The following is a 26,257-nucleotide window of genomic DNA, read 5'->3' as shown; positions in this document are numbered from 1 at the left end:
CTTTTTACCAACACCCTTGTTGCTCAGTAGTTGACAATGAGTTTTTTTTATTATTAGTGCTGTGAGTGCAACTATCAGGATAATTTGTCTGGTATGTCTAACCCATCATCTTAAAAGTATTCAGTATATATTAATATCTGAAAAAAGAATATATCTAACTTTTGTAAAATAAATAAATTTTGTTAAATGTTTTTAACTTCTTAAGTGCTAACAAGCCAGCCTATTTCACAAGCTATTCATAGAATTTTAATCATAACTCATTAGCTTAGCTAACAGGGAGATATAATGCTAAGCATATTCCTTACGTCTTCTGATTATTTGCTTGACTTTGTAATTATTCAAAGGAGGTAAATTAAATTTTGGGTACATTAATCATAAATAATTTAATCTGTTGAGAGATGAAGAGATAGTGGAGGTCTTGTTAATGGACAAATTAAACCTAAATATTTATTTTGATTGAGAAATGAACTAGAATCATATTTATCCTGGAGATGGATAGTGTCAGAATTTAAGGTATCTTGTGCATATACCAAGTGATTCCAAAAAGGACTTCACAATTTTAAAAGCATGTAAAAATTTATATAAATAATTCACAGATTTCGTTGAGGTCTCATTTCAAAGAAAGACACATCAAGTTTTGACTCGCGTAGTTCATTAGTATTGAATTTTGCCACCAGCACTGTCACCAGTGTTGTTAAAAATGGTACATGTACTGGTGTGGAACATGCCTGCTGTGTATTTTGGTTTCACAGTTTGCAGTCAGCAACTGCAGTTCAATGTAATTTTCATAGCGAGTACGGTAGAGAGCCTTCTAGTAGGCATACAGTTTTCTCTTGGCATCAAACCTTCATTAAGACACATTGTTCTGTTAAACATACAAAATCACCATGACATCCATGTGTCTCTGGAGCTGCTGTGGACCAGCTCAGAGAAAGCTTTGCACGTATTCCAATTAAATCAACTCAAAGTTTGCCTCATGAGACTGGCATTCTACAAATGACTATTTGGCGTGAATTACCTAAATGACACTTGAAGCCATACAAACACTGTGGTTCAACATGTTAAGATGATGATAATGTTTCTCGGCTGCAGTTTTGTGTGAAAATGATGTATAGAATTGCAGACGAAACATTTTTACTCAATGTAATTTGTAATGATGAGTCAACATTTTACATCACTGGCAAGGTAAACACCATAACTGCCAAATAGGGGTAGCGAAAAATCCTTATTAAACTTTACAGCACGTTTCTGATAGCCCTAAGGTCAATTTTTTTGTGTCCTAAGCAAATAAAGACTGTACAGTCCTTTCTTCTTACAGGAGGCAACTATTAATGGTATGTATTGTTTATTTGGCCATGCTTTAAAATGTTTTAATTCCTCAGTTAGACAATGATGACCAACATAGATACAATTTTTATCAGTAATATGAGACACCACCTCACTGCTACCTAGAAGTCTGAGATTTTCTTGATACTCTGATTCCCAGGTCGATGGATTGGTCGTGAAGGTCCAAATTGCACAGCCACCTTGCTCCCCAGATTTGACCACGCTAGATTTTTTCTTGTGGGGTTTCATTAAAGATCAGGTTCATGTATCACCTTTGTCTGCTGATCTTGTTGCAGCAGCTGCAGAGGTAATGCTCAACTTGCTGGCTACAATCAGGAATAATATCAACTTCAGGTGGGATGTTGTATCGCATTACAAATGGAAGCCATATCGAATCAAAGTGAATGTTGGGTGACAAACGTGATGTGTTTTTCTATGAAATGAGGCTTCAACCAAATCTGTAAGTTATCTAAATAAATTTTTATATGCTTTTAAAGTTGTAAAGTCCTTTTTGAATCACCCAGTATAAGCGATGGTCAGTATAACTTTTGTGGGTCCCTTGGAGAAATATCAGGCATTTTTACGAGTATCTTGGATTTTTGTTGAATTTCATTATTCTGAGAAAAATTTGGTTGGAGTTTACTTTGAATTTCCTTATATACAAGAGACCTTTTGACCACAAAAGGTGTCTTGGGCAAAAGGTTTTTATTGTTCTACTGTCTTTTTTTGGCAGAAAGGCAGAAAGGCTCCTGGAATAGACGGAATACCTGTAGAATTACTGCGCAATGCAGGGGAGGAGGCGATTGATAGATTATACAAACTGGTGTGTAATATTTATGAAAAAGGGGAATTTCCGTCAGACTTCAAAAAAAGTGTTATAGTAATGATACCAAAGAAATCAGGGGCAGATAAATGTGAAGAATACAGAACAATTAGTTTAACTAGTCATGCATCAAAAATCTTAACTAGAATTCTATACAGAAGAATTGAGAGGAGAGTGGAGGAAGTGTTAGGAGAAGACCAATTTGGTTTCAGGAAAAGTATAGGGACAAGGGAAGCAATTTTAGGCCTCAGATTAATAGTAGAAGGAAGATTAAAGAAAAACAAACCAACATACTTGGCGTTTATAGACCTAGAAAAGGCATTCGATAACGTAGACTAGAATAAAATGTTCAGCATTTTAAAAAAATTAGGGTTCAAATACAGAGATAGAAGAACAATTGCTAACATGTACAGGAACCAAACAGCAACAGTAGCAATTGAAGAACATAAGAAAGAAGCCATAATAAGAAAGGGAGTCCGACAAGGATGTTCTCTATCTCCGTTACTTTTTAATCTTTACATGGAACTAGCAGTTAATGATGTTAAAGAACAATTTAGATTCGGAGTAACAGTACAAGGTGAAAAGATAAAGATGCTACGATTTGCTGATGATATAGTAATTCTAGCCGAGAATAAAAAGGACTTAGAAGAAACAATGAACGGCATAGATGAAGTCCTACACAAGAACTATCGCATGAAAATAAACAAGAACAAAACAAAAGTAATGAAATGTAGTAGAAATAACAAAGATGGACCGCTGAATGTGAAAATAGGAGGAGAAAAGATTATGGAGGTAGAAGAATTTTGTTATTTGGGAAGTAGAATTACTAAAGATGGACGAAGCAGGAGCGATATAAAATGCCGCATAGCACAAGCTAAAAGAGCCTTCAGTAAGAAATATAAGTTGTTTACATCAAAAATTAATTTAATTGTCAGGAAAAGATTTTTGAAAGTGTATGTTTGGAGTGTCGCTTTATATGGAAGTGAAACTTGGACAATCGGAGTATCTGAGAAGAAAAGGTTAGAAGCTTTTGAAATGTGGTGCTATAGGAGAATGTTAAAAATCAGATGGGTGGATAAAGTGACAAATGAGGAGGTATTGCGGCAAATAGATGAAGAAAGAAGCATTTGGAAAAATATAGTTAAAAGAAGAGACAGACTTATAGGCCACATACTAAGGCATCCTGGAATAGTCGCTTTAATTTTGGAAGGACAGGTAGAAGGGAAAAATTGTGTAGGCAGGCCACGTTTGGAATATGTAAAACAAATTGTTAGGGATGTAGGATGTAGAGGGTATACTGAAATGAAACGACTAGCACTGGATAGGGAATCTTGGAGAGCTGCATCAAACCAGTCAAATGACTGAAGACAAAAAAAAAAAAAAAAACTGTCTTTTATTATTCTATCTAAACATAGATAGGATTTGCTGCTCAAGATTCATTTTACAAGAGTACTTAACGTTAGTGCCTTTGGCACTAAACATATTTTTTAATATAGGGCATTTCTGAGGAAATTTTAGTATGAAGCAAGTATTTAATTTTCAGTATCTCTGCTGTTTGTGTTGTGTTGAAGGTTAACAAAGAATATATTTTAAGAGCTCTTTTGAAATTCCATAACTTATATTGTAAATACATAATAATGGCCCTTTCCCTCTATTTCACATTTAATATCATTGAGACAAGCAGTGTTTAAGCATGCTTTTAAGAACTGCCCTAAAACATCTGTTACTGGTAAATATGAAAACTAATATTATGGCTTTCAAAAATTTTAGCTATGATTATAAGCAATATTTACAAGCAAATTCACCTATGATGATTCATTGGTGAATTTGCTTGTTATTTTCTAATTTGTAGTATTATCATTCTTTTACTTCAGCATGTACAATTTTTAATAATTCATTGATGTTAACAACATTTATAAAAAGAAGTTTCAGTTTTTTACAATGTTTTTTTCTTGTTCTTTCTCTTCCATATATTTTTCATCACTGGAAGATAAATAGTCAAATCTATTTGATAAAGCAATAAACTGTTTTGAATTTATTTTTTTTTATCCATGTGAATGTTACTAAATGTTTTTGTTCTTTGAATGGTTCAATTAGGTTAATTTTCATTAAATCTCTTAGGTTTTTATTATTTTTTTTGCATTGAGCGATAAAGAAGAATCATTACTGGTACACTTTCTATAATATCCAATAACAAATGGCCTGTTATCAAGAAGGCAAGATGTCATATTGTAAAGCTGAATTTGGTTAGATTAATTAATGAATTAAAGTCTTTAAAATGAAAATGTATAGATAAAAAATAAATTATTATTATTATTTATATAAAAATAATTAACACCAAGAGAATAAAATTATACACAAGGAACAAATTAAATTAAACTTAACGATATAATATCAACTGTTCAAATGATTAGATTTAGTGTATTGTATATTAAAATTAAAATAGTTAAATTATAATTTATTTCATCATTCAAAATTTAGAATTTTTATTTAAAATATTTCTTTCTTGACTTATATAATGATTTAAAAAAATGTATGTATTACTTTATATCAATAAAATTAAGATTGTGATTAGTTTATAAATAGGTATACATGTTAGAAACTTCTGCTTCCTGCAATTCTACCAATACACTTGCTACTCAACAAAGAGTCTAGCAGTATGATTCCTGAGCTGTCATGTGAAGGAATCAGTTGGTGATTATATTTTTTTTTTACATGTGGGAATTTTTTTCATTTGCGTAATGTTTTCATTATTTTATTTCTCAAGGCTTGTTTATTAGTATTAAACGATAAGAAATAGTAGTTACTTAGGATTTGTGTGTCTGTGTGTTTTAAATTTATGTGATAAATTAATAAATTTATGAAAGAAAGGATTTATGATTAGATGTTTAAGTGATATATTATAAAAGTAGCTGTTAAAAATTGAAGCGATATTATACAAACAATTAAATAGTAAGGATCATGTATCAGATCAATATAAATAATAAGTAAAATTATTATTTTTTTAATTCTTTATTTAAGCAGTTTACCTATGGTGGCCATTTTTATTACGGTGCGCACACCTATTTTTGTGATTGTAAGGGTTTTACTGAAAAAATTATAACTAAAAAACTATTAGTCTTGGAAGGATGAAACACAAGCAGTTTATTCATATTTTCTCAAGGTAAAACATTGGTCCACTGGTTTATTTACCTATCTCTCTTCTTTCTATGAGAAAATTACCAGTAAAGTTGAATATGAAAAACAGTGAGATTTCACTTTTGGTAACTTTTTTCAAGAGGCATGGATGGCATACAGAGTTTGAATTATTTTTTTATATATAAATATATGTTAGTAATTTTATTATAAATAATATTAATATCAATTTACTTACCCCTAAATTTTTATGAATTTTTAAAAACAAATTTTTTGTTTTTTAATTCTAATTTTAGCTTCAAATAACTCTGAGGGGGCTGGTGATAAAAATCTCAAATTTGCACAACTTACAGAGTTTTTGTAAATGTTTATGGTAAATAAAAACATTTCTTGTGTATTGTACTAATAAAAAAGTTATAACCTCTCAAAAATCATGAAAAACCTGTTAAAAGTGGTACCTTTTTAACTCACTAAATAAGTGCTCCAAGGGGATTTCTTGGCACTTTAATATTTTTATACTTATTACTATAGTTGAAATAGACTTGTTTGAACCACTCAACTGCAGTTTTGATGTTATAACAGGAACGAAGTCATTTCCAGTCATTAGGAAAATTCAGTTGCAACATGCTTATTTGTGCTTGTTACATCATTTAGCTTTGTAGTTACAGATTGGTCAGTCTGACATTAGTCAGTGATCTGTTCACATCTCTTCTGAGTTTTTCAAATTTCTTCCTGTGTTTGGAAGTGTTTATTAAATAAATAAGTTTTAATTAATGATATTATATTTGCAGATTTTAAAATCAGTTAAATTTTTACATTATTTTCAACTAATTTCACAAACAATGGAAAAACAATGTTCCATAGTAATTTATGTGAATGAAGGGTGTCATAAAATAGTGTATGATACAGTGCCAAAGGAATTCATTAAAATTTGTGAATTTAGTGATGAAAACCAACAACTTATTTTTTTTTACATGTTAATTCAGATGTCACTAATGTTTGTAAATATCATGAAAAACGTTTTTGTCAAAATTCAGTCACCTGTATGGACAGTTCTGTTATTACCCTTTGAGAACTCATAAAAAAAAACAGTTAAGAAAAACTTAAGACAAATTACATTAGAGCAAGCTCTTAAAGAACACATTTCTAAATTTAAATTTAGTTCCTGGAAACTCTCTTGTGTTAACTGTTTCAAAAGTATTTTTTCTCAGCAGAACAAAGAACTATATGAATGCAAAGACCAAGCTCAGTTAGATACTAAATTTTAATGAAAAGTATTCATTTTGTAATCACAAAGTAAAAACATTAGTATTTTTTGATTAAATCAGATGAGATAGCTAAGATATCAGAAACTCTAAAAACCGTTTTGTCTGCTGTGAAAGAGGTCTTGGTACTAGAAGCTACCACAAGTATGTTCCTGTCAGAAGACATTGTAAGTTGTTACTTTATTTCATACTCCAAGGACTATGAAGACCATCCTGTGTCAAGTACTGTACCACTTTCACTTAAGGAAAAAGATTATTGTTTGTATGTATAATGTTTAATGTATAATGTTTGAAAAAGATTATTGTTTGTATGTACTGGTAGATAGGAGAAGTGGTAGATGTAAAAGATTTAGGTTACTCATTAAAATCTCAGTTTGGGTAACTTTTACAAGCATTTTTGAATCAAAATTGTATTAGGTTACTGGTATTTGTTAAGTTACCATCATTAAATTACGACCTCTCATTAACAATTTAAAAAAATCTATTTTAAAAATACTGAAAACATTAATTTTAACAACATAGGGCTAACTATAAAAAATGTAGAGTGCAAAGAAGACAAGAAAAAACCCCCTTGGAGCACTTATTTAGCGAATCGAAATGGTATCGCTTTTAACAGGGTTTTCATGATTTTTGAGAGATTATAACGTTTTTATTAGTACAATACACAAGAAAATTTTTTATCTGCCATAAACATCCAAAAAAACACTGCAAGTTGTGCAAATTTGGCATTTTTATCACCAGCCCCATCTGAGGTATTTGAAACTAAAGATTGAATTATTTTTAAAAAATTCATAGAAACCTAGGGATAAGTATATCACCATTAATATTATTTATGGTAAAAGTACTAACATATACCTACATATAAAAAAATAATTCAAACACTGCATGCCATCTCTGCCTCTTGAAAAAAATTACCAAAAGTGAAATTTCACCATTCTTCATGTTCAACTTCATTGGTATTTTCTCTACAAAGAAGAGAAATAGGTAAATAAACCACTGGACCAATCGTTTTTTACTTATGATTTTTTTCGTAAACCCTTACAATCACAAAGATAGGTATGCACACCATAACAAAAATGGCCGTCATAGGTAAACTGCTTAAACAGAAAATTAAAAAAAAAATAGGTTTACAAAATGAAACATATAGGAAACAAATGGATCAGTTTCAATTTTTTTTTTGAATTGGTCAAGCAACCATCTTATGTTTTTTGGGACACTTCAAATGAATTGACCCAATGATTTTTTAACAAATTTGAGGAGCTATTATGGTTTTACATTTTTAGTTTTTTTTTGTATGTGATTTTTGAGCATATTTATTTTCAAATTTATTTCAATAATTGTTTAACATAGCTGTTTCTTTATATGCAATTAACACATATTTTTTCAATGTTGGAAGTGTTTTACAAAATAGAAATATGTATTTAATAAAACATCGTTATCAGCCTAAAAATAATTTTGTAGAAATAGTTTTTAATTAACTAACTGGTCGGGCCTCTGCCCCCTGGACTTGTGAGGTTTAGGTCGGCATAGGTGAACCTCAGTGCTGACCCAGGGGGCCACAGGGATGCAGAGCTTGCTTCATTTACCATTCCCAACTAGCCAGAGAGCTCCACCCCTTGGATTCTTGCAGTGTTCGTTACTCTCATGGTTGTTAGAATAATACTGATACATAGTAAAAAAGTATTCAGGCTTTCCAATAAAAATAAAATTGATGCTTTATCGAAACCAAAAAAAAAGGTTAAATTGTAAAAGACAATAGTTGAAACTGTGGTAACTAAGATTTTTCATGACGAAAAATTCATAACCTATTTTTGTTGCCATGATGACAGGATTATAATAATAAAGTAAAAAGATTAATTTTTATTTCTTTGATGAATATTTATAATTGACAACTTCTTTCCCAAGGCGGCTAGAGCCTCAATATATGGCTTAAAACCTTCCCTGGAATGACATAAATGTATCCTGATATTTGGAAGCAATCTGTTTGTTAGTTCTCACAACATGCGAGAACAAAGAAACAGACAGACAGACTTTCAGCTTCATATACTTTCTTCTTCATATAGCTTTCATATACTTTCTTCATAAGAAAGAAGAAAATAATAATTTATTTTATACAGATAAACATTACATAAAATTTGTTTAAACAGTAAAATATAGCTACAGTTAAAAACATGTATGAATTTGTGAGATCCTGTTAACATAAGTATTGTAGTGGAGGGATTACAATCAATTAAATTAATATAAAGATAAAAAAACGTAAGAACTTAAAAGCTATCATGAGTACTGTGACTTAATACAGAACATTGTCAATAAAATAAAATAATTTTATAAAAACCAAGCAAAATTTTTAACAGCCTTGCAAAGAGAATAAACATATTTTATATATACAATAATTAAAATAATTTGTTATTGTCAATTGTGAATAGTTAAGAATATGTTAATTTAGCAGATTATGTAAATTTTCTACTAAATATTTTAGGAGCCAACTATGAGTAACATCTTTTGAAATCTTCCATCCTAGGTCTAGAAATCTAGACAAAGAAATTCAGTACAAGAAATCTAGTACAAGAAATTCAGCATTTTTCAAATATGCAGATACAAAAGCAAGATTGTTTGTACCTAAAGTAAAACCCATTGTTACTCCTAAAGTAAAACACTTTTAATACGTTATAAGTTTACGTGTTCTAAAAAGACAAAATGTTTAAATAACAGAAATGATTCATGATGTGTATTCTTATCAGCAATCAGTCAAATTATTTGTTTTTGTCCTATAACTGGTGGCTATAGTAAGTAAGCTTCACCTCAATTGATGCTGTAATATATTTAGTAATTGTGACTGACCTGATGTAAAATAAATAATCATTATTTTTACTGAACCTAAAGATTTCATATATTAGATCTAACAATACTCAAACCCAACTTTTTTTATCAGCTTTATCACATGCTACTTCTAATAAAGCTTAGTCTTAGAATATTAAAGCCCAGACCATAGAACTTTAAATTAAGTATTTCCTAGAATTCACCTGTGGTATACATTCACTAGAAGTTTATTCATTATCCACAACTTGATAATTTATTTTTGTTCCTTAATATTAGCACAAATTTCAGCAGTTGATCAGTTTCATTTACTACTGCTTAATTTATTATTAGGAATAAAACAGATTTATTTGTTGTTCATTTGATTCAAAATGTTTATTTTTGTAAAACATAAGCCCATAAAATAGTCCTCTATTTCAGTAAGTGGTGTCCTGTGAAAAAGTTATGTACTTTCATTACTGTACAGGTAGCATAATGATCAAGATCAGTTTTTTTTGTTTTTTGACCAGGTTATCAACTTTGATACATTGATTGTTATTGCATTATCTAATCAGCTATCATATCTCTGAAAACATTATTTGTAATTCTTATTTCAGATGGTAAACATATTGCAGCAACTGCAGTTTATAAAAATCAGCAAATCAAAACTAGATATCAAAATCGTCTTTCCAGAAAAAATGTTGCAAGAGAAAGATTACTAAAGGGAAGTTATAATGTAGCCTCAAATATAATAGCTAATACTTTACCACAAGAAGCACGCCTTTATATTCCTCAGGTAAGTTATTTCTTCTTTCAGTTCATGCAGTTTTTTTTTAAACTAAAATTCAGTTTCCATTTTATTGATAGGAACTTCAACAATATTTTAAAGTACAGCCATATTACTCTCTTGGATTGTACAACCATGACATTCCTAATATAATCATTGTCCTATATATTATGACTCTCAGCAATTTTCACTTATAACACAACATTCAAATTTCCTTCTTTTAATATTTTCCTCAATCTCATAATTATTTTTCACCTTCTGCAGTAATTAAACAACAGTTATTCTTTCTGTTCCTGCCATTCTCCTATAATAACATTTCAAACGTTATGTTATTTTTCATGTGCACTTGTTTCAAGGTCTAGTTTTTATGCAATATCATAATATAGTGAAATTCCAACATCCATATTTTAAGGTTTAATTTAATATTTAACTCAAAAACTTCTTCATTTTGATAAAAATTTATCTCGCTATTTATATTCTTGCTTAATTTTCTTGGTTTTTGATCATCAGTTTCAGTAATCCATACTCCCTATACAATTATAAGAAAAACCTAAATTTTTTAATTTAGGTCTTTATTTGCTGAAGATGTTAAACTGATATTGCCTTATAATTTTTTTTATACAACCATTAATTTAATTTTTTTAAGATTTATTTTGAAACATAATTATTTTAGGAATGGACATGGAATTTCTTAGAAAGCTCTTTTTATCCTCAGGATAAATAGTAATCATTTTTTGTTTTTATAAAAAATGAGACTGACAAATTAGAAGTAAGAAAAGATTTTATAATATACTGATATACACTGATATTCATAATTTACTATTTCAATAATATTAATTTTACTAAAGTGTTTTTACCATTCAGTTAGACTTAATTCTCAGATAGCTTTTCAGTATCCAGAGAAAAATTAGTTTGTAACTGCATACTAAAAGCAATTAGACAATGCAACAGAATTATTGGTCACTAATGTACTATTCTCATTTTGGATAAATATAGCATGATTTCCTCTGTAATTGCAAGTGGCAAGGGGCACCCACTAGACTTAGGGGACCTTGAATTATTTCCTTGAATGTTTATTTTCTCTTTTATTTGTGATCCTTTCTTTCCCTGGGGTGTTCATGGATTTTGGCCGGACACCTTCTGGATCAATAAGAAAATTATTTGAAGGGCCTCCAGAGTTTTTGAAAGTCCTTGACTTCCACATTCACTCTGAATGTGAATTTTAACGTGTTTAAAGACTTTTTCCTATTTAGTGGCTATAAAAAAAATCCATCCTGGGAGTTAAAACACTTATTCAGTAAACCCTGAACTGTTAATTTTTTTTGAGTAATGTAATGTATGTACCTGCATTCATATAAAATAAATATATTATTAATCAAAGAACTTGGCTTTGTAATACAAGTAAGTCAGTCTTTGATAGGTCTTTGACATAACTTCCAGAAAGTAAACAAAATTCCTAAGCATTCTCAAGGGCCAGGTAACTTCTATACCACGTTCCAAAGTAGTTTCAATTGATATTGTCTTTTTGGGCTTGAAGATGCAGCTAGCATGAAGACTAACCCAATTCTAGATTTACTTATTTTGGGATTGAACAATGATGGAAGAGAAGTATTGTATGAATAGATTATCAGTTCTTACATAGTTAACCCAGGTTGGAATTGAGAGATCATTATGTCTGAAGACCATGATGTCCTCAGTAGATTTTGGGTTGGGTACTATCTTAATCTAGGCTTTAAAGTAGTAAAAAGAATGGAAGGATTGACAGGATAGTGGAAAAATGTCAATTACCCCGTTATGTCTTCTTTTACAAGTAAAGGTTACTGTGGAAAAGATGATTGTAATTCTTTTATTAGTTTCTTAAGTCTACTGATTATATTAATTAAAATAAGCAATTGAACAATAACATTTTTTTAAAAAATTTCATCAGGTGAGAGTAAGGTGATTTCATCAGGTGAAAAATATCATTTGATCAGGCTGATTGTATTATTGGATTATGGTTAGGCTATTTTTTTTTTTTTTAGATTCCAGAGGAAGAAGAATATGAAATTGAAGAAATTAAAGATAAGCAGAAAAATAATCTAGATATAAAAGCAAGTATTATTCAAAATGAGAAAATTCAGAAGAAAGAAGAAAATAAAAACATTGCTTCTACAACTACTCCCAAAGCAGTATTAGATCAGAATGTAAAAAATATTAGTGAAAGTAAAGAAACAAAAGAAAAAATAAAGAAAGCTGAAAAATTTCCTATTTTAAACTCTGAAGATGCTGATGTAGATGCTTTAGAACAATTTGAAAGTAGACAAAAATTAATGGAAGAACAAAATAGGCAGCGTAAAGAAATCTTAAAGAAAGCATTAGCTGATAGGTATATAATTCATTAATTTTCTATAAATTAGTACCATTGGCTGATCATAGTATACATATATTATTTTTATTATAAGAAAATGATCTTAATTGCTTTTAGATATATGTTGCATGGTGTTTTGCTTCTTTAGATGAGTAAAACTATTTTGGAAAAAATTTATCAAAGAGAAACTTTGATTCATCAGTGTTTGAGCCGAGAAAGATGTCTTTATTAGGTATATATTTACTTAACTAATGGAATTTATGAAACTGATAATAATTGTAAAAAGGTGGATGTAGTTATTGATGAAAGTTTTTAAAAATTGGGTGGAAAGAAAAAGAAGGATTTATATTATGTATTAGAAGGTATTTTGAGGCCTGATTATATTGATTATCAGGGGCTGTTGTACGATGTAGGAAACCCACAAATAAATTCATTGGTAATGTTTCCCTAATGAACTATACATATACCATACACACAGTAGTTGTAAACCGCTATAACACAGATCCAATAGGTTCCAGTTAAAACTCATTGAACCCCACCAGGGAGGAAGGGATTGTGGTAAAGGATGTACGTAGTAAAAACAGAGGTGATTTATCAACTGAAAGAGTGTAAAATGAGACAAACAGCCCCACCCATATGAATACTTTTAAGACCCTACAAGGTGGTGTGGGTTGTCATAACAGCATCCTTAACCCATAGGGGAAGACACTCTTCATGTGGCAGTTTCAGTTGCCATGCCACCCCCACCATACCTAACCTTTATGGGCTTTACTGAAGGTCATCTTCAGAACCTCAGCAAAAGTCATCTCTCAGCCTTGTTCTTGCCTCAGTCAGGATGCCCCCAATGCGAATACCACTTGTGATATTCCTATCGGCGTACTACTAGGAAATTAACTCTTAAAACAAAACATGTCTATGTCAAGTCTTTAACAAGACTGAGTGACATAAAGGAACTGAAATTATAAACGCAACTACCTACCTGATAGGTTAGAAATTCAGTTCAACACACAACTATAACATAACACAAAACAAGAAATAAAAATAAACTTAAAAGTTAAACTAAATAAACAAAACACTACAGAAACATCAAAACTTATAACAATAGAACAACAAAATAAAACACAGGAAAGACCAGCCGGAACCCTAAATTCCCTTGGCAATCTGTTCTCTTGCCAGGTACCCGATGAAATTTTCGACGATTACCCATTCGATCTAGTTTTTCAAATTCTCATGGAGATCTAATGTCAACCTGATAATGTCAAGGCGACAAATAGTCTTCTGTGCGCATAAGTTCATATTTTGCACATCTGTAAATTACATAGTATGTATCGTCTAGCTGTCCACAATCTGGACACACACCTGAATCCACCAGGTCAAATTGGTGGAGTCTGTCTCAGAAGGCACCATGACCAGAAAGAAATTCTATCACATACTTGTTAGGGTGGACGCAAACTAACAAAGTCTGGGAAGAGATCATGCATGTAATGCTCACCCTCTGCCTTATCCCATCTGACCTGCCATAAAGCATTGACATGCCCTTGACATCTCACAAATTTTTCCTGAAGTTGATTTACCTGACTTCTTAGCAACATAATGTTGCTGCTTTTCTAATGCAATTAAATCTGTCGGTTTCACGCCTGCAATCACCAAGATTGCCTCTCTTGAAATAGTACGGTAACCTCCTGTTACCGTTAATAATATAAGCATTGAGCTCTTAATATTATATCTCGATAGCTTTTAAATTCTAGCCTATCTGCCCAAACAGGTGCCCCATATAGCATAATTGCCTCGCACACTCACATATACAGGATACTTTTGGTCTTAAAATTAAGATCCCAATCAGGATTGACCACTTGTCGAATACCAAAGAAAGCACAACAGGCCTTCTCCGCGACGTAATTAGGTGCTCGAACTGCAATTTCTCATCAGGAAACATCTCGAGGTTTTTATGATCTTGAACATATTTAACACGAAGGCTTGACATCAAAACACGAACCTGACCCCTCACTGCCAAACAGCCTTTAAGAAGCATCATCGTGGTCTTCTCCAGGCTGAACGTCATCTTATATTGATGACCCCACAACTCAAGTATCACGCATGCCTGGGTGGTTCAGAGCTCAACCTCTGTTCGTGAGTTTCCTTTGACCAGCAGGAGCCCATTGTTGGCATAAGCCATGATAAGATACCCGCCGGGTAACCTCAGCTGCAGAAGGAAATCAAACTTCACCACCCACAACAATGGAACCAACATGCTGCCCTGAGGATAACCCTTGTACAGCATCTTGCCTACTTCATACCTGCCTTCATGGAGCAGCACGTCCCAACATGCCTGAGGTAACTTTGCATTACTTGCAGTTCACTATTAGTGCATTGTCTCTTTTGTAACTGATAAACGACAGAAGGCCACCACAGGTTATTAAATGCAACAATGTCAAGGGCCTATACAACAAAGTAACAATGGGATCCTTGTCAGCTCCTTTAAACAACAATTTAACAATATCCTTCTTCCAACATACCGGGAAGTATCAGTAATTTGTTAAACATGCATGTGATTGTTTTCACACTAACTTACATATGTATGTAAGTAAAGTATTTATAAATTAACCTTCAGCTGGGCTTAACAAACCAGATTCCATAGCAATGTAGTGCATGCTCAGCAGATATCAGATAAGCTTAAATATAATCACACTTACAATCAGTTGTTTCACTCTATACCACTTGAGTTATACGTAGTGATATGTGGAGGCAATTATTGCTACAACCACCAGTTGTTTTCCATTATTTGTTTTTTGCAAGCAAAAGGAACATCTGCAGTTGAGATCCACTGTTAGCTGTGGACTTTAAAGAGTAATAGTTCTGTTAGAGAATTTTACAGGGAATTCAGGGAAAGGAGAATAATATGCAGGATGAGGATGACATTCCATTGTGAATGATGAATTTGTTAAAAAAACTGAAAATGCCCATTGTGATTAAATGTCACTTCACAATCGCAGAATTTACTGAAAATTTTCCTCGTATTTTAAGGTGCACTCTTTACAGAATTGTTACAGACAAGTTGGGTTTTTTAAGTGCAGTGGATGATAGATACAAACCACTTACAGATGCCCAAAAATAAAAAAGGATGGGAGTGGCAGTGATATTTCAATATTAGAATAGAGGAGGTGAATTTCTTGACAGTAGTGTTACTGGGAATGAGACATGGATTTCCTTTATCAATATTGAGGTAAAAGAACATTCTAAACAGTGGATGCATGCACTCTTGCCAAAGAATCCCAAAAAATTCAAACAGATCAATTCAGACAAAAAAATAATGTTTACTATGTTTTGTGACATAGGAATTTTGTTTGTAGAATTTATGAAGCCCCATGTATGACAATAACTGCAGACATTTATTATAAAATGTTGACAACGCTTAGGAGAACAATACAGAATAAATGACAAGAGATGCTAACAAAGAAGATATTTTTTTAGACGACAATCCATGGCCTTGTTCCTGCTACACTAAGGGTGTACTAAACAAGTTTTAAGTGGCTGATTTTTATCATACTCCCTTATATCTCTAATTTAATGCTGTATGATTTCATCTGTTGATAAAAATTTAAGAATTAGCTGAGTACTCAACTCTTTAAAAGCATGATGAACTTGTGGAGTTGGCAGCACCATTTTATGGAAATAAACAAGCTGGTGGTATAATACAAGTGCTTGAATTTTGGCAGGGACCATGTCTTGGAGTAATATAAGTATGAATGTAATTTTGAATACAGTAAATATTTTCAATTTATTTTTATTACTCGGCTGAAGCTTATATATATACCATTATAATATATATATATATATATATATATTATATATATGGTATACATATTTTAGGTTTAACTCAATATGAAAACTATTTTAACTGTACTGTGTGATTATTACAGATTTATTGTTTATCTGTTTGAATTTCTGTATTTATGTTTTGTGATAACTTAAGTAAATATAAGAGAATTAATATTTACTATAGAATAAATACTTTATGCTGATACCATCTCTTGTTTCACTTTCTTCAGTCTATAAAATATAAATTATCTTAAATGTGCTATCGAAGTATTTTATAGAAAACATGTTATTTTATTTAAAAAAATAATAAGTATTTAACATTATGAAAAAAAAAACAGATAATATTTCATGTTTTAATTGCACAACCAATTATTTTTATAACCATGTATTATTCTTTAGAACAGTAAAATAAATTATATATTACTCAATTATGTGTAAAATATATATATATTTATCATTTTAATTTTAGAGTAAAATTGCTTTAATAAAATTAATGCTGATCAGATTCTCAATACACACGCATGCGTGTGTGTATTGAGAAGCATGAATGTTACCATATATTATTCTTTCTACTTAAATGAATGTACAGTAAAGTTAAGGTGGTTGTGTAAACATTAATTGATTTTAAACAGATAATTTTTACTAACAAATCTGGTATAATATATAGCATAGTGTAATGTAATTATTATTTAAATAAGTAGGTTATCATGAAGCAAATACCATTATAGAATAACCAGCTTTCACTTTAAAGTGTTATATATTAAATTATTAGTTTTGTGTATTAAAGAGAAGTTAAAAATGTTATTTGTTCCCTACTTGAATGAATTGGTAAGTAATTTAAAAAAATTTATTTCTTATATATTTCATAATTGTTATTAGTAACCATTTTGTTCTTTTGTTCAGTTTGTTATGTTGATATTTATTGTATTCATATATTTTGCAACACACACATACACACTTTTTAGAATGGATGTAATTTGTATATTCCTGTCACAATATATTCTTATAGATGTGTTTATGTTACTAAGCATAAAAGTATTTTAGGAAGCCTGATGATTTTACAGTGTAAGATTTAAGTTATGAAAGTCCTAATTGAGCTTTTTGGTGCAGAACACCATTAAGTGATTAAAGAAAGTGGAAACTGGTGGATTTGAGAAAGGGACAACCTTCTTAGAAAATTAATGAAATAAAAAAAGTATACCAACTAAATGACTGCTTCAAGGCTCCCTTGAAGCAGTCATTTAGTGACTGCTTGAAGTCATTTAGTAGTAGTTCACTTTCAGTTCCTTATAAGATCACAGTATCAATATCAAAATTGAAAAGTATATTAATGATTAACAATTATACATCCGTTTTTTAGTTATTTCTCTGCCTGATAATGATAAGAATTACTCTCACTTTATCATTGGTTAAAAAACAAAGAATACGATTGGTTGGAATTTCATGCCTGATAATGATAAGAATTACACTGTGTTCCAGCCTTATTTACGGATGTAATATATGAAAAAAAACACCTGATGAACAACAGGCATCACTCAAGTAACTCAAGTTATTTCTTCTTAATGTTATTTTTCATACAGCAAGTTTGTATAGTGAACAGATTGAAGCTCACTTGTACGATTGAATTTAATGTTCATTTCCAGTCGTAGACTTTGAAAAATTGATGTGCAGTATTATATTCAGCTCAATGAAGAAGATAGGTATAATATGCTTTATTACTGCTTCATAGGTATAAACTGAAAGGTAGAAACTGCTTAATTCTTCACTTTCCCTAGTAAGACTAATGTTAGATACTAATCTAAAGAAAAGGTAGATTTTGAGAAAGGCTGTGCTGGTGTGATCTGTATCTTATATTTGGTTTCATATGACTGTTTGGTTATACAGATTGAGCAACTAAACTGAATTGAGCCGGCTTGAACTGCAATTATTTTAGTTCCCTTAAACATTTTATTATCACTGTTACGACTACTGCCACTATTGTTTTGTATTTTACTATTCTCATCTATTGACAGTTGTAAAGTGTTCATACTTCAGGGCAGTATAGTTTTATTCTTTGCAGTTGTGTTTATCTATAATGCCTTTTTTATCAAGGAATAGGCTGCTATACTGGAAGTTTATGTGCAAGATTCTACATGATTTAAATTTGAAACTATATTGTGTAACAGTTGCGCAACATTTTAAGAGAATAGACAAACTGAAATATCTTAATTATTGTAACTGGCTTCTCAAAAACATTGCCACTGCATTATTTCATGACATGAGGCACAGTTTCATTTATTTGGACGCATTAATTTGCACAACATCAGCTGTTGGGTTGACTGAAAATCTTCACCTGATATTTAAGTGTCCACTTCACAATGAGAAAATCGTTAGGTGTGCTGTTTCTGGCAATTGTATAGTAGAGGCCAATATTTTTTGGCCAACTGTCAATACAGAAGTATAATGTACAATATTTTTAATAATTCTACACTCAATTAATAGATCACAAGAAAAGGTATGCACCTTCTTCCAACAACTTAAAGCATATTGTTGTACATCAAATGATTCGCTGTCATACATTCATGCAACTTTTACAGCAGTATAAACTGTTGTAGTGGGCCTTCATGTTCTATTGATTTGTCTAGTTTTGATTTTTTTCCTTCAGGGCTATTTGAAGGATGGCGTTTATAAATCAAATTCTCATACTATCAATACACTGAAAGCGGTGAATATTCAACAAGAAATCAATGTAGCTCAATTGTAGCTCAGGGGACTCAATTCAAACATCTTTTGTAATAATATGTAAACTTTTGCTAATGTAAATAAAGAATTTAATTTACATTTTCGATTCATTCATAAAATGTTACGTCTTATAACTATGTTTAGTCTGTAGTGATTCAATTTTAAGTTGCTCACCTGACTATACCTAACAGATAATAGATAGGGTTGGTCAGTTAATAGAAAGCTGTAAATAAATTTTTGCTGGCTTCAATTACCTGTGGAAATTGATTTTTTAAAAGTTTTTCATTAAGTTAAAATATTTTTCATTGGAATATCAAAGTGAGAAAATAAAACATATAGTTTTATTTTCTCACTTCGATATTCCAGTTGCTGCTTAAGGGGTTGTAGAACCAATTTTTTTAAAAATAATCCATCACTATAATAATATTAAAATAATGGTTTTCTGTTATTTCATTTTTTAAGGACTGTTATAATCAGTATAACTAAAGTAAGTAATATAAATAAGTGTATAACAACACACTTTTTCATATTAATTAAGAACTAATGAAGACAGGCTTTATATTTCAAGTTAAAGCTCCTTGTAATAAAATTCTTGTAAAGTATATGAAATTTTTGTTAACAGGGCAAAAAAAACACACGAAGAAGTTAAAAAACTGAATGAAATTGAAGGAGAATTAAAAAAACTTGATCTCTTACTGAGCAATGATGTTGCTATTATTCGTAATCAAATTGAATCTGCAAGCATTGATTATATGGAAGCACAGTAAGCACAGTATTTGTTTTATGATGCATTCATTTTTGAAATATTAAAAATTATATTTTAATAATGAGAATAATGTATGTAATAACTGTTAAAAGTAGTTACCAATACAACATTAATATAAATTTGTATAATTTATATTGACTGTTTTACAACTGAAATGTGATGGATACATTGATTATGATAGGTAATCCAAAAGATTGTCAAACTTAACGTTCTTTTTTTTTGTTATAATTTGTTCTATCACAGTTAGTGTTGAAAATTGTTTAAAACTGTACTGTTTATAGACAATCCTAACCTAATTTTTAATTAAGAATGTTACATTAATATAAAGTTTAAATTTGTATCATTATGTTTTCTATCACTCTTGTGGTCATCTTCAGTAACTGGTGCAGTTGTTTTCATCCAGGAGTTAGCAGGGAATGCTTCACCAATTTATTTATTTTTTTTAATAAACATAAATATTTAGAATTGAGTTAAAATGTATGTTGAATTTGAATTGTGACTGTTTATTTATTGGTAAATATGTAAATTATATTTATTAAATTTGCTTTGGTTTACAGATTAGATTAAAAGTTGTTTATACTGTTTTAAAATAATGTTTAAGACATTTTTGATAAAAAAAAAGGTCTTGATCAGGTCTATTGACTTGAGTTAGTTTTTAGATTAAAATGCCAGTTGAAATAACATGTTTGCAATGTTTTGTCGATCAGTACTCAAACTATTTATAGTTTTGTAGTTTTTCACAAGTGAACACCATTAAAAAAATTAAATTAGATAAAAATTGAATTTATCTATTATTAATTTGGTCTTCTGGTTTAAGGCTAGTATATTTATAAGTGCCTTTCAAGTTTTTATAAATTTCATTTTTTATTTAAAAAAATAATTCTTTTAAATTTTATTTTAAAATTAGATTCTTTTATTATGTAGTTTGTTTTGTTTGTTTTAGGAAACGTTATGACAAAGCTGAAAAAGAATTTTTAGATGCAAAACTGGATTTATTTAATAAAAAAGAAAGAAAAGAATTACTTACCAGTCATCTTTGCACTATTATTGAACAAAATGAAATGCGTAAAGCAAAAAAATTATCGGATCTTATGATGCAATTAGAGATAGCACCAAAATCATCACTAGTTAGTATCTTACTGTTTTATTTTTGGTAATTTTGTAATTTAATTAATTTAGTAAAAAGTACTTCAATATTAAAATATGTACTTGTACATTAAAGCTGTTTTGTTCACTAATATTAAATTAACTACTGTTATAATTTTAAAAAATTCTAATTAATTTTGTTTCTGGAACTTATTTAAATTTGATTTCTAAATGGCTGGCAAAAAACAACCAAATAGTTTACCATCTGAATTACTTTTCAAAGTTGACATCTACATTCATTCAATTATAGCACTGGGACACTGCTCTTGTAGACCATATTGAAGATCTCAATACTGGTGTACTTAGTCAATTGTTTAATCCAACTTTTAAACCCATTGGCAGCAGCCTCTTTAAATGATACTGATCCTTTCTTCATTTTACCTTCGCTGATAGATTATTATTCATGTTCTGTTCCCAGTAATAACTTGGTGATTTACACAGACCTTAAACTTAAAACATTTTTTAAATTTTTTATTATATGTCTTCAAAAATCTCCTTCGAAAAATTCCTTCAAACTATTGTTTTCAAGTCAGTAGAGAATTAATGGAAAAGTTTACTTTCTAATTTATTAACATTATTTAATAGTAACTATTCAATGTTCAAATTATCTAAGTACATTAATTTCTATATTTTCTTTTAAGATATTAAAAATATTAAAAAAATGATCAAAACAAAAATAGCTAAGTCAAAATAATACTTATTTTAGGATATTATTATTTATCTCTTTTGTATTATACATCTTCATGAAACAAGGACATATAATTTTCAAAATAGACCTAAGTTTTATTTAAGCCAGTTTTGTTGGCACAATGGAGACATATGTTAACATCTAAATAAAATTATAGAGGGAAACAAGTCCTGGATATTTTCCTTTTATTGTAATATTAAGCTGTAGGTTGAAGTGGGAAATTCACTAAATGTAATCTTATGATTTTACTCAGCTCACACAATAGAACTCTGTTATAAGAATGGATTCCTTTAAGAAAAAAGAAAATTAATGAATATTATTTTTTCTTATTTTGTCCCCGTTCGGATCTCCGGGTGGGGACTACTAAGGAAGGGGTCACCATAAGATTGAAAAATAACATTCTGCGAGTCGGAGCGTGGAATGTTAGAAGCTTAAAAAAGGTTGGTAGGCTAGAAAATTTAAAAAGGGAAATGAATGGGATGAAGGTGGATATAGTAGGAATTAGTGAGGTTCGGTGGGAAGAGGAAGGCAACTTTTGGACAGGGGATTTTAGAGTAATTAATTCAGCGTCAAATAATGGGCAGGCAAAAAAAAAATTTTGTCTTAAACTTTATCTAAAATAGCTGTTGTTCTAAGCTATAATTTCTGCAGTTGACATGCAAGAGTGGTGACATATAAAACAAAATTATTTAGTAAACAGATCAATATTAGCATAAATATTTAATTAAAAAGGTAGCTGAAAAGTAATGCACACTGGAACATTACAGGTGAACAAAATTTCACCAAAGGGAAATGTCGCATAAGAGGAACTGGTTCAATGTGTTTTAGTAATAAGGGAATGAAACTATAAGTTTTAGTAACTTATAGAGTAACTATAAGTTTCATTTCCTTAGTTAATAAAACATATTTTCATTCCCTTATTACAAAAACACATTGAACCACTTCTTATTCTTTTTTGTCACCAATGGATGGAGTTGAGTACACCTGCTGCGAGAAGTGGATCACAAAATAAGTTACACCCTTGCCATGTTCTTGAACGAAAAGGGATATTTTAATGTCTTGTGGTGGCATCACTGGTTGTGTTGTCAATATAGCATATTCTCTAGAGATTTCATCCATCATAGAACTGTTTCAAAAAAATTTTTTTTTAGTTTTTGTGGGCAAAAAATTACAATTGTTGTGAAATTCATCGTAAAATTGTTGAGGTATACAGTGAGACTGCATTGTTGTACCCCATGATCACAAAATTGTGCCAGATCTTCAGAAACTGAAGAAAAAATGTGATGAACTGCGTGCTGGGCATCCTTCAACTGCAAACATGACAGGTAACACGGAACACGTGAATGAAATGATCTTGAGAAACTGGTGAATTAAAATTAGAGAGATTGCAAGTGAACTTAACATCAGCTATGGTAGTGTGTTTGCAATTATTCACAATCAGCTTGGTTACTGTAAGATGTGTGCATGATGGGTGCCACATCTGTTGACCGACAACCACAAACATCAACGTTTTGTGTTTGCTCTTTCTTTTCTACAATGTTATTCCAGAACTGGTCCAAATTTTTTGAAACAAATCATCACAGGGGATGAGAGCCGGGTGCTTCATTACATTCCTGAGACTAAACGAGCATCACATGACTGGAGGGCCAAAAATTCACCACATCCAATAAAATTGAAAATATCCCCACTTGTTTGAAAGGATATGCTGACAGTCTTTCCCGAATCTGAGGGGGTTGTTTACAATGAATTTATGCACCGAGGAACAACAATTAATGCTGAAACTTACTGTGAGACTTTAACAAAATTGCGTAAAGCCATTAAAGATCAAAGACTGGGAAGATTGAGCGATGATGTTGTTTTCTTCACACAATGCCTACTCCTCATTCAGCTTATGTGACAAAGGAGTTATTGCAAAAATTCAAGTGGGCAGTGTGATCTACATTTCTGACCTAACAAACTGTGACTACCACCTCTTTGGTTCTCTCAAGCGAGACCTGGGAGGGGAGTGTTTCCGCTAATGATGATAAACTGAAGGAAGCGGTCCTTAAATGGTTGAAAGAAATTGGACAAAATTTCTATGAGAGAAGAATTTAAAAACTTGTCACAAGGTAAAAAAGTGGATAAAAATATAGTTTTTTGTTCAATAAAAAAAAAATATTTTATAAATATGTGCTTGTTTCATAGAGGAGGTGTAACTTACTTTCTACCTTCATACCTTTCATGCAACAACTAAAAAATATGTATAGTATTTTCTCCTTTTAATAATTTGTTCTTTTTTTCAGATAAAAGTAGAATACAAAGAAGAACAAGAAGATAAAGAGAAAAATCAGAGTATACACCATTTAAATAATAATAATAATAATAATAACGTAATTAAACAAACTGAGGTGAAAGAAGAAACAATGAATGCAGATGATGCATAGTTATAAGAGATATATATATATATATATGTAGGTCTTTTTGATGATATGCTTTCTTAGTCTTCCAGAAACTTTATACATTTATACAAACACTTAACTATTAACATTTTGTTGTTAATAAAATATGAAATGGAACAGAATATTTGATATCAAATATTATATCTCAAGAATTGTTTACAAAAAAATAAAATTGACTATTAGATACAATTTTTTTCATTTGTTTACTAACTTCAATGATAAGTGGATTGAATTACAGATTTTCTGATTTTTGTAAATAGTTCTTGATAATTTCTCTGATATTTTATTTCAATAAACTTCTAGTGTAGCTTTTTCTTTACGTACTATTTTTATAAGAATTAAATTACTGATGTACTGAAAACTAAGTGTATATACATATAAGGAAAGAATGTGAATTATTTTAATTATGAAAATGATGTAATAAAATATTTTTTTAAATTTTTATCTGTCTGTTGTTTTCATTTTTATTATTAACTAATCATTTTAACTGAATGTTAGCATTCAACATTGTTTCATCATGACATGAATGTATGATGTCCTATGAAACAGTTAAAAATTTAAGATGGCAAATTAGCTTATAAAAAGGTCTATGAATTTATTTGTTGCAGTTCAGGACATGAAAAGTAATCTTGATTGTTTAGGTATAGGAATGTGAGCAGTGTTTACCGATTCTGATCCAGAATCGTTGATACCGTTTCTTGAATACCAGTAATTCTGTGTGTTTAATATTTGGTGAAAAGAATCGGTTCATAAATGTACTGTATGGTTTGGGCAGGATCTCCCTTTACATAGTAATGAAATTATTAGGGTAGGAACGCTTATCTTCTATGGATTTAAAATGTCTTTGTGGGTTCCACCATGTTCAGACCACAGCTGTATGTTGCGGTTGTTCATCTGCAACAGCATATCAGTTGTGATCTTTCAAATGGTGACCAAACAGCGTCTTGGAGCTGCTCATTGTTGATGTATCTGTGTTTTCACATTTTTTTACAAAATCCTAGAGCGCATTGTCAGGTGTGGTGATAGCTTTTTGCTTGTCAAGGCAATGGAGCCAGTAATTCTTTTGACCCACAACCAATCAGCGATTCAGAAAAACTTCATCGAGCCGTCTGCAGACACTCAAAGCAAAATGCGCTGGAGCGCAATCTTACTGAATTCTAATGGTGTCAGCAATCCCTTTTGTCATTAATTATGGAAGCAACCACTTATTGATCATTCTCAAATAACTGTGTCGATTAACTGCGCCATCAAAAAAGTAAGGACCAAGATGTTCAACTATCATCCCAGTCCAAATCATTGAATGAGGTGGATGGCGTTTGATTTCCTCAAAAAAGTGAGTTTTATCTTTCATCAAGAAAAAATATTCTGGTTACAAGATCTTCGATAGATCGCACACTTGTCTGAGAATATGATGTTCTTTTTGTCATTTGCTCTTCGAAATTGTTCAAGAAATAACTGACATTCATATACATCAATCAATGATGGTCATTATCACTCATTAACTGTGGCTGGATAAAACATTTAACTTTCTAGTTCTACTGCATATTGTCTCGCATTGTCAATCTTGGAATGCCTAACTCTGCATAAAGTTTTCATGTTGATTCCATCAGTGATTGTTTAATATATCAAACTAATTAACTTCAAAGACATGCCCTCCACAGCAGGGCATGTCTCAGCTCGAATGTTCAAGATCAAGCCAGAGGCTTTTCAAGAGGTCATCATGCACGAGATCTCCTTAACTGCTAGAAATTGCTCAAATCACAAGGCTGCTTATTGGTGGACACCGAAGGTTGCTCGTCAACGAAGGAATGAGCTTCAACGATGCAGGAGAGTATTGCAGAGACTAAGACGCAGGGAAGCGGCAGGTCTTGATAACGTAGTTCGTCATTGCAAGGACTGTAGGAGAACTCTCGGGGGAAAATTTGAGTAAATGTTTAGAAGAGCATTTTCCCCGATGTCAGACTGAGAAGTGAACAGAGGTAGCGGCTGTAGAGATGCCCCCTTTTTCTTTGGAGGAGATTTAATGGGCAGCAAGGAGGCTATCCAGGAAGAAACATCTGGGCCTGGATGGGGTGCCAAATGAGGCTCTGGTTGCGACAGCTCAGGTAGTGCCATGCCAGATTCGAATGGCGTTTAATAGAATCCTGTTTAAGGGTCGTTGGTCGGAGGAATGGAAGTAGTTATGTTGAAGAAGGGAGAG

General features: G+C 30.9%; 1 protein-coding gene across 1 annotated transcript in view; it reads left to right on the top strand.

Moving 5' to 3' along the window:
• Positions 1 to 24,428, top strand: part of LOC142329603 (uncharacterized) — a 46,819-nt gene extending 22,391 nt beyond the window's left edge. Inside the window, exons 2-6 of the mRNA XM_075374320.1 lie at positions 9,963 to 10,141; positions 12,154 to 12,497; positions 19,642 to 19,782; positions 20,729 to 20,912; positions 23,902 to 24,428. Of these exons, the coding sequence (XP_075230435.1) occupies positions 9,963 to 10,141; positions 12,154 to 12,497; positions 19,642 to 19,782; positions 20,729 to 20,912; positions 23,902 to 24,042 (989 nt within the window). The 3' untranslated portion in view covers positions 24,043 to 24,428. The remainder of the gene's footprint in view (positions 1 to 9,962; positions 10,142 to 12,153; positions 12,498 to 19,641; positions 19,783 to 20,728; positions 20,913 to 23,901) is intronic.
• Positions 24,429 to 26,257: the final 1,829 nt, after the last annotated feature.

This window comes from Lycorma delicatula, chromosome 8, assembly GCF_047948215.1.
Source record: "Lycorma delicatula isolate Av1 chromosome 8, ASM4794821v1, whole genome shotgun sequence".
In the NCBI taxonomy this organism is placed as follows: Eukaryota; Metazoa; Arthropoda; class Insecta; order Hemiptera; family Fulgoridae; genus Lycorma; species Lycorma delicatula.
Note: the sequence above shows the minus strand (reverse complement) of the source record. Positions and strands in the feature narration are given on the sequence as shown.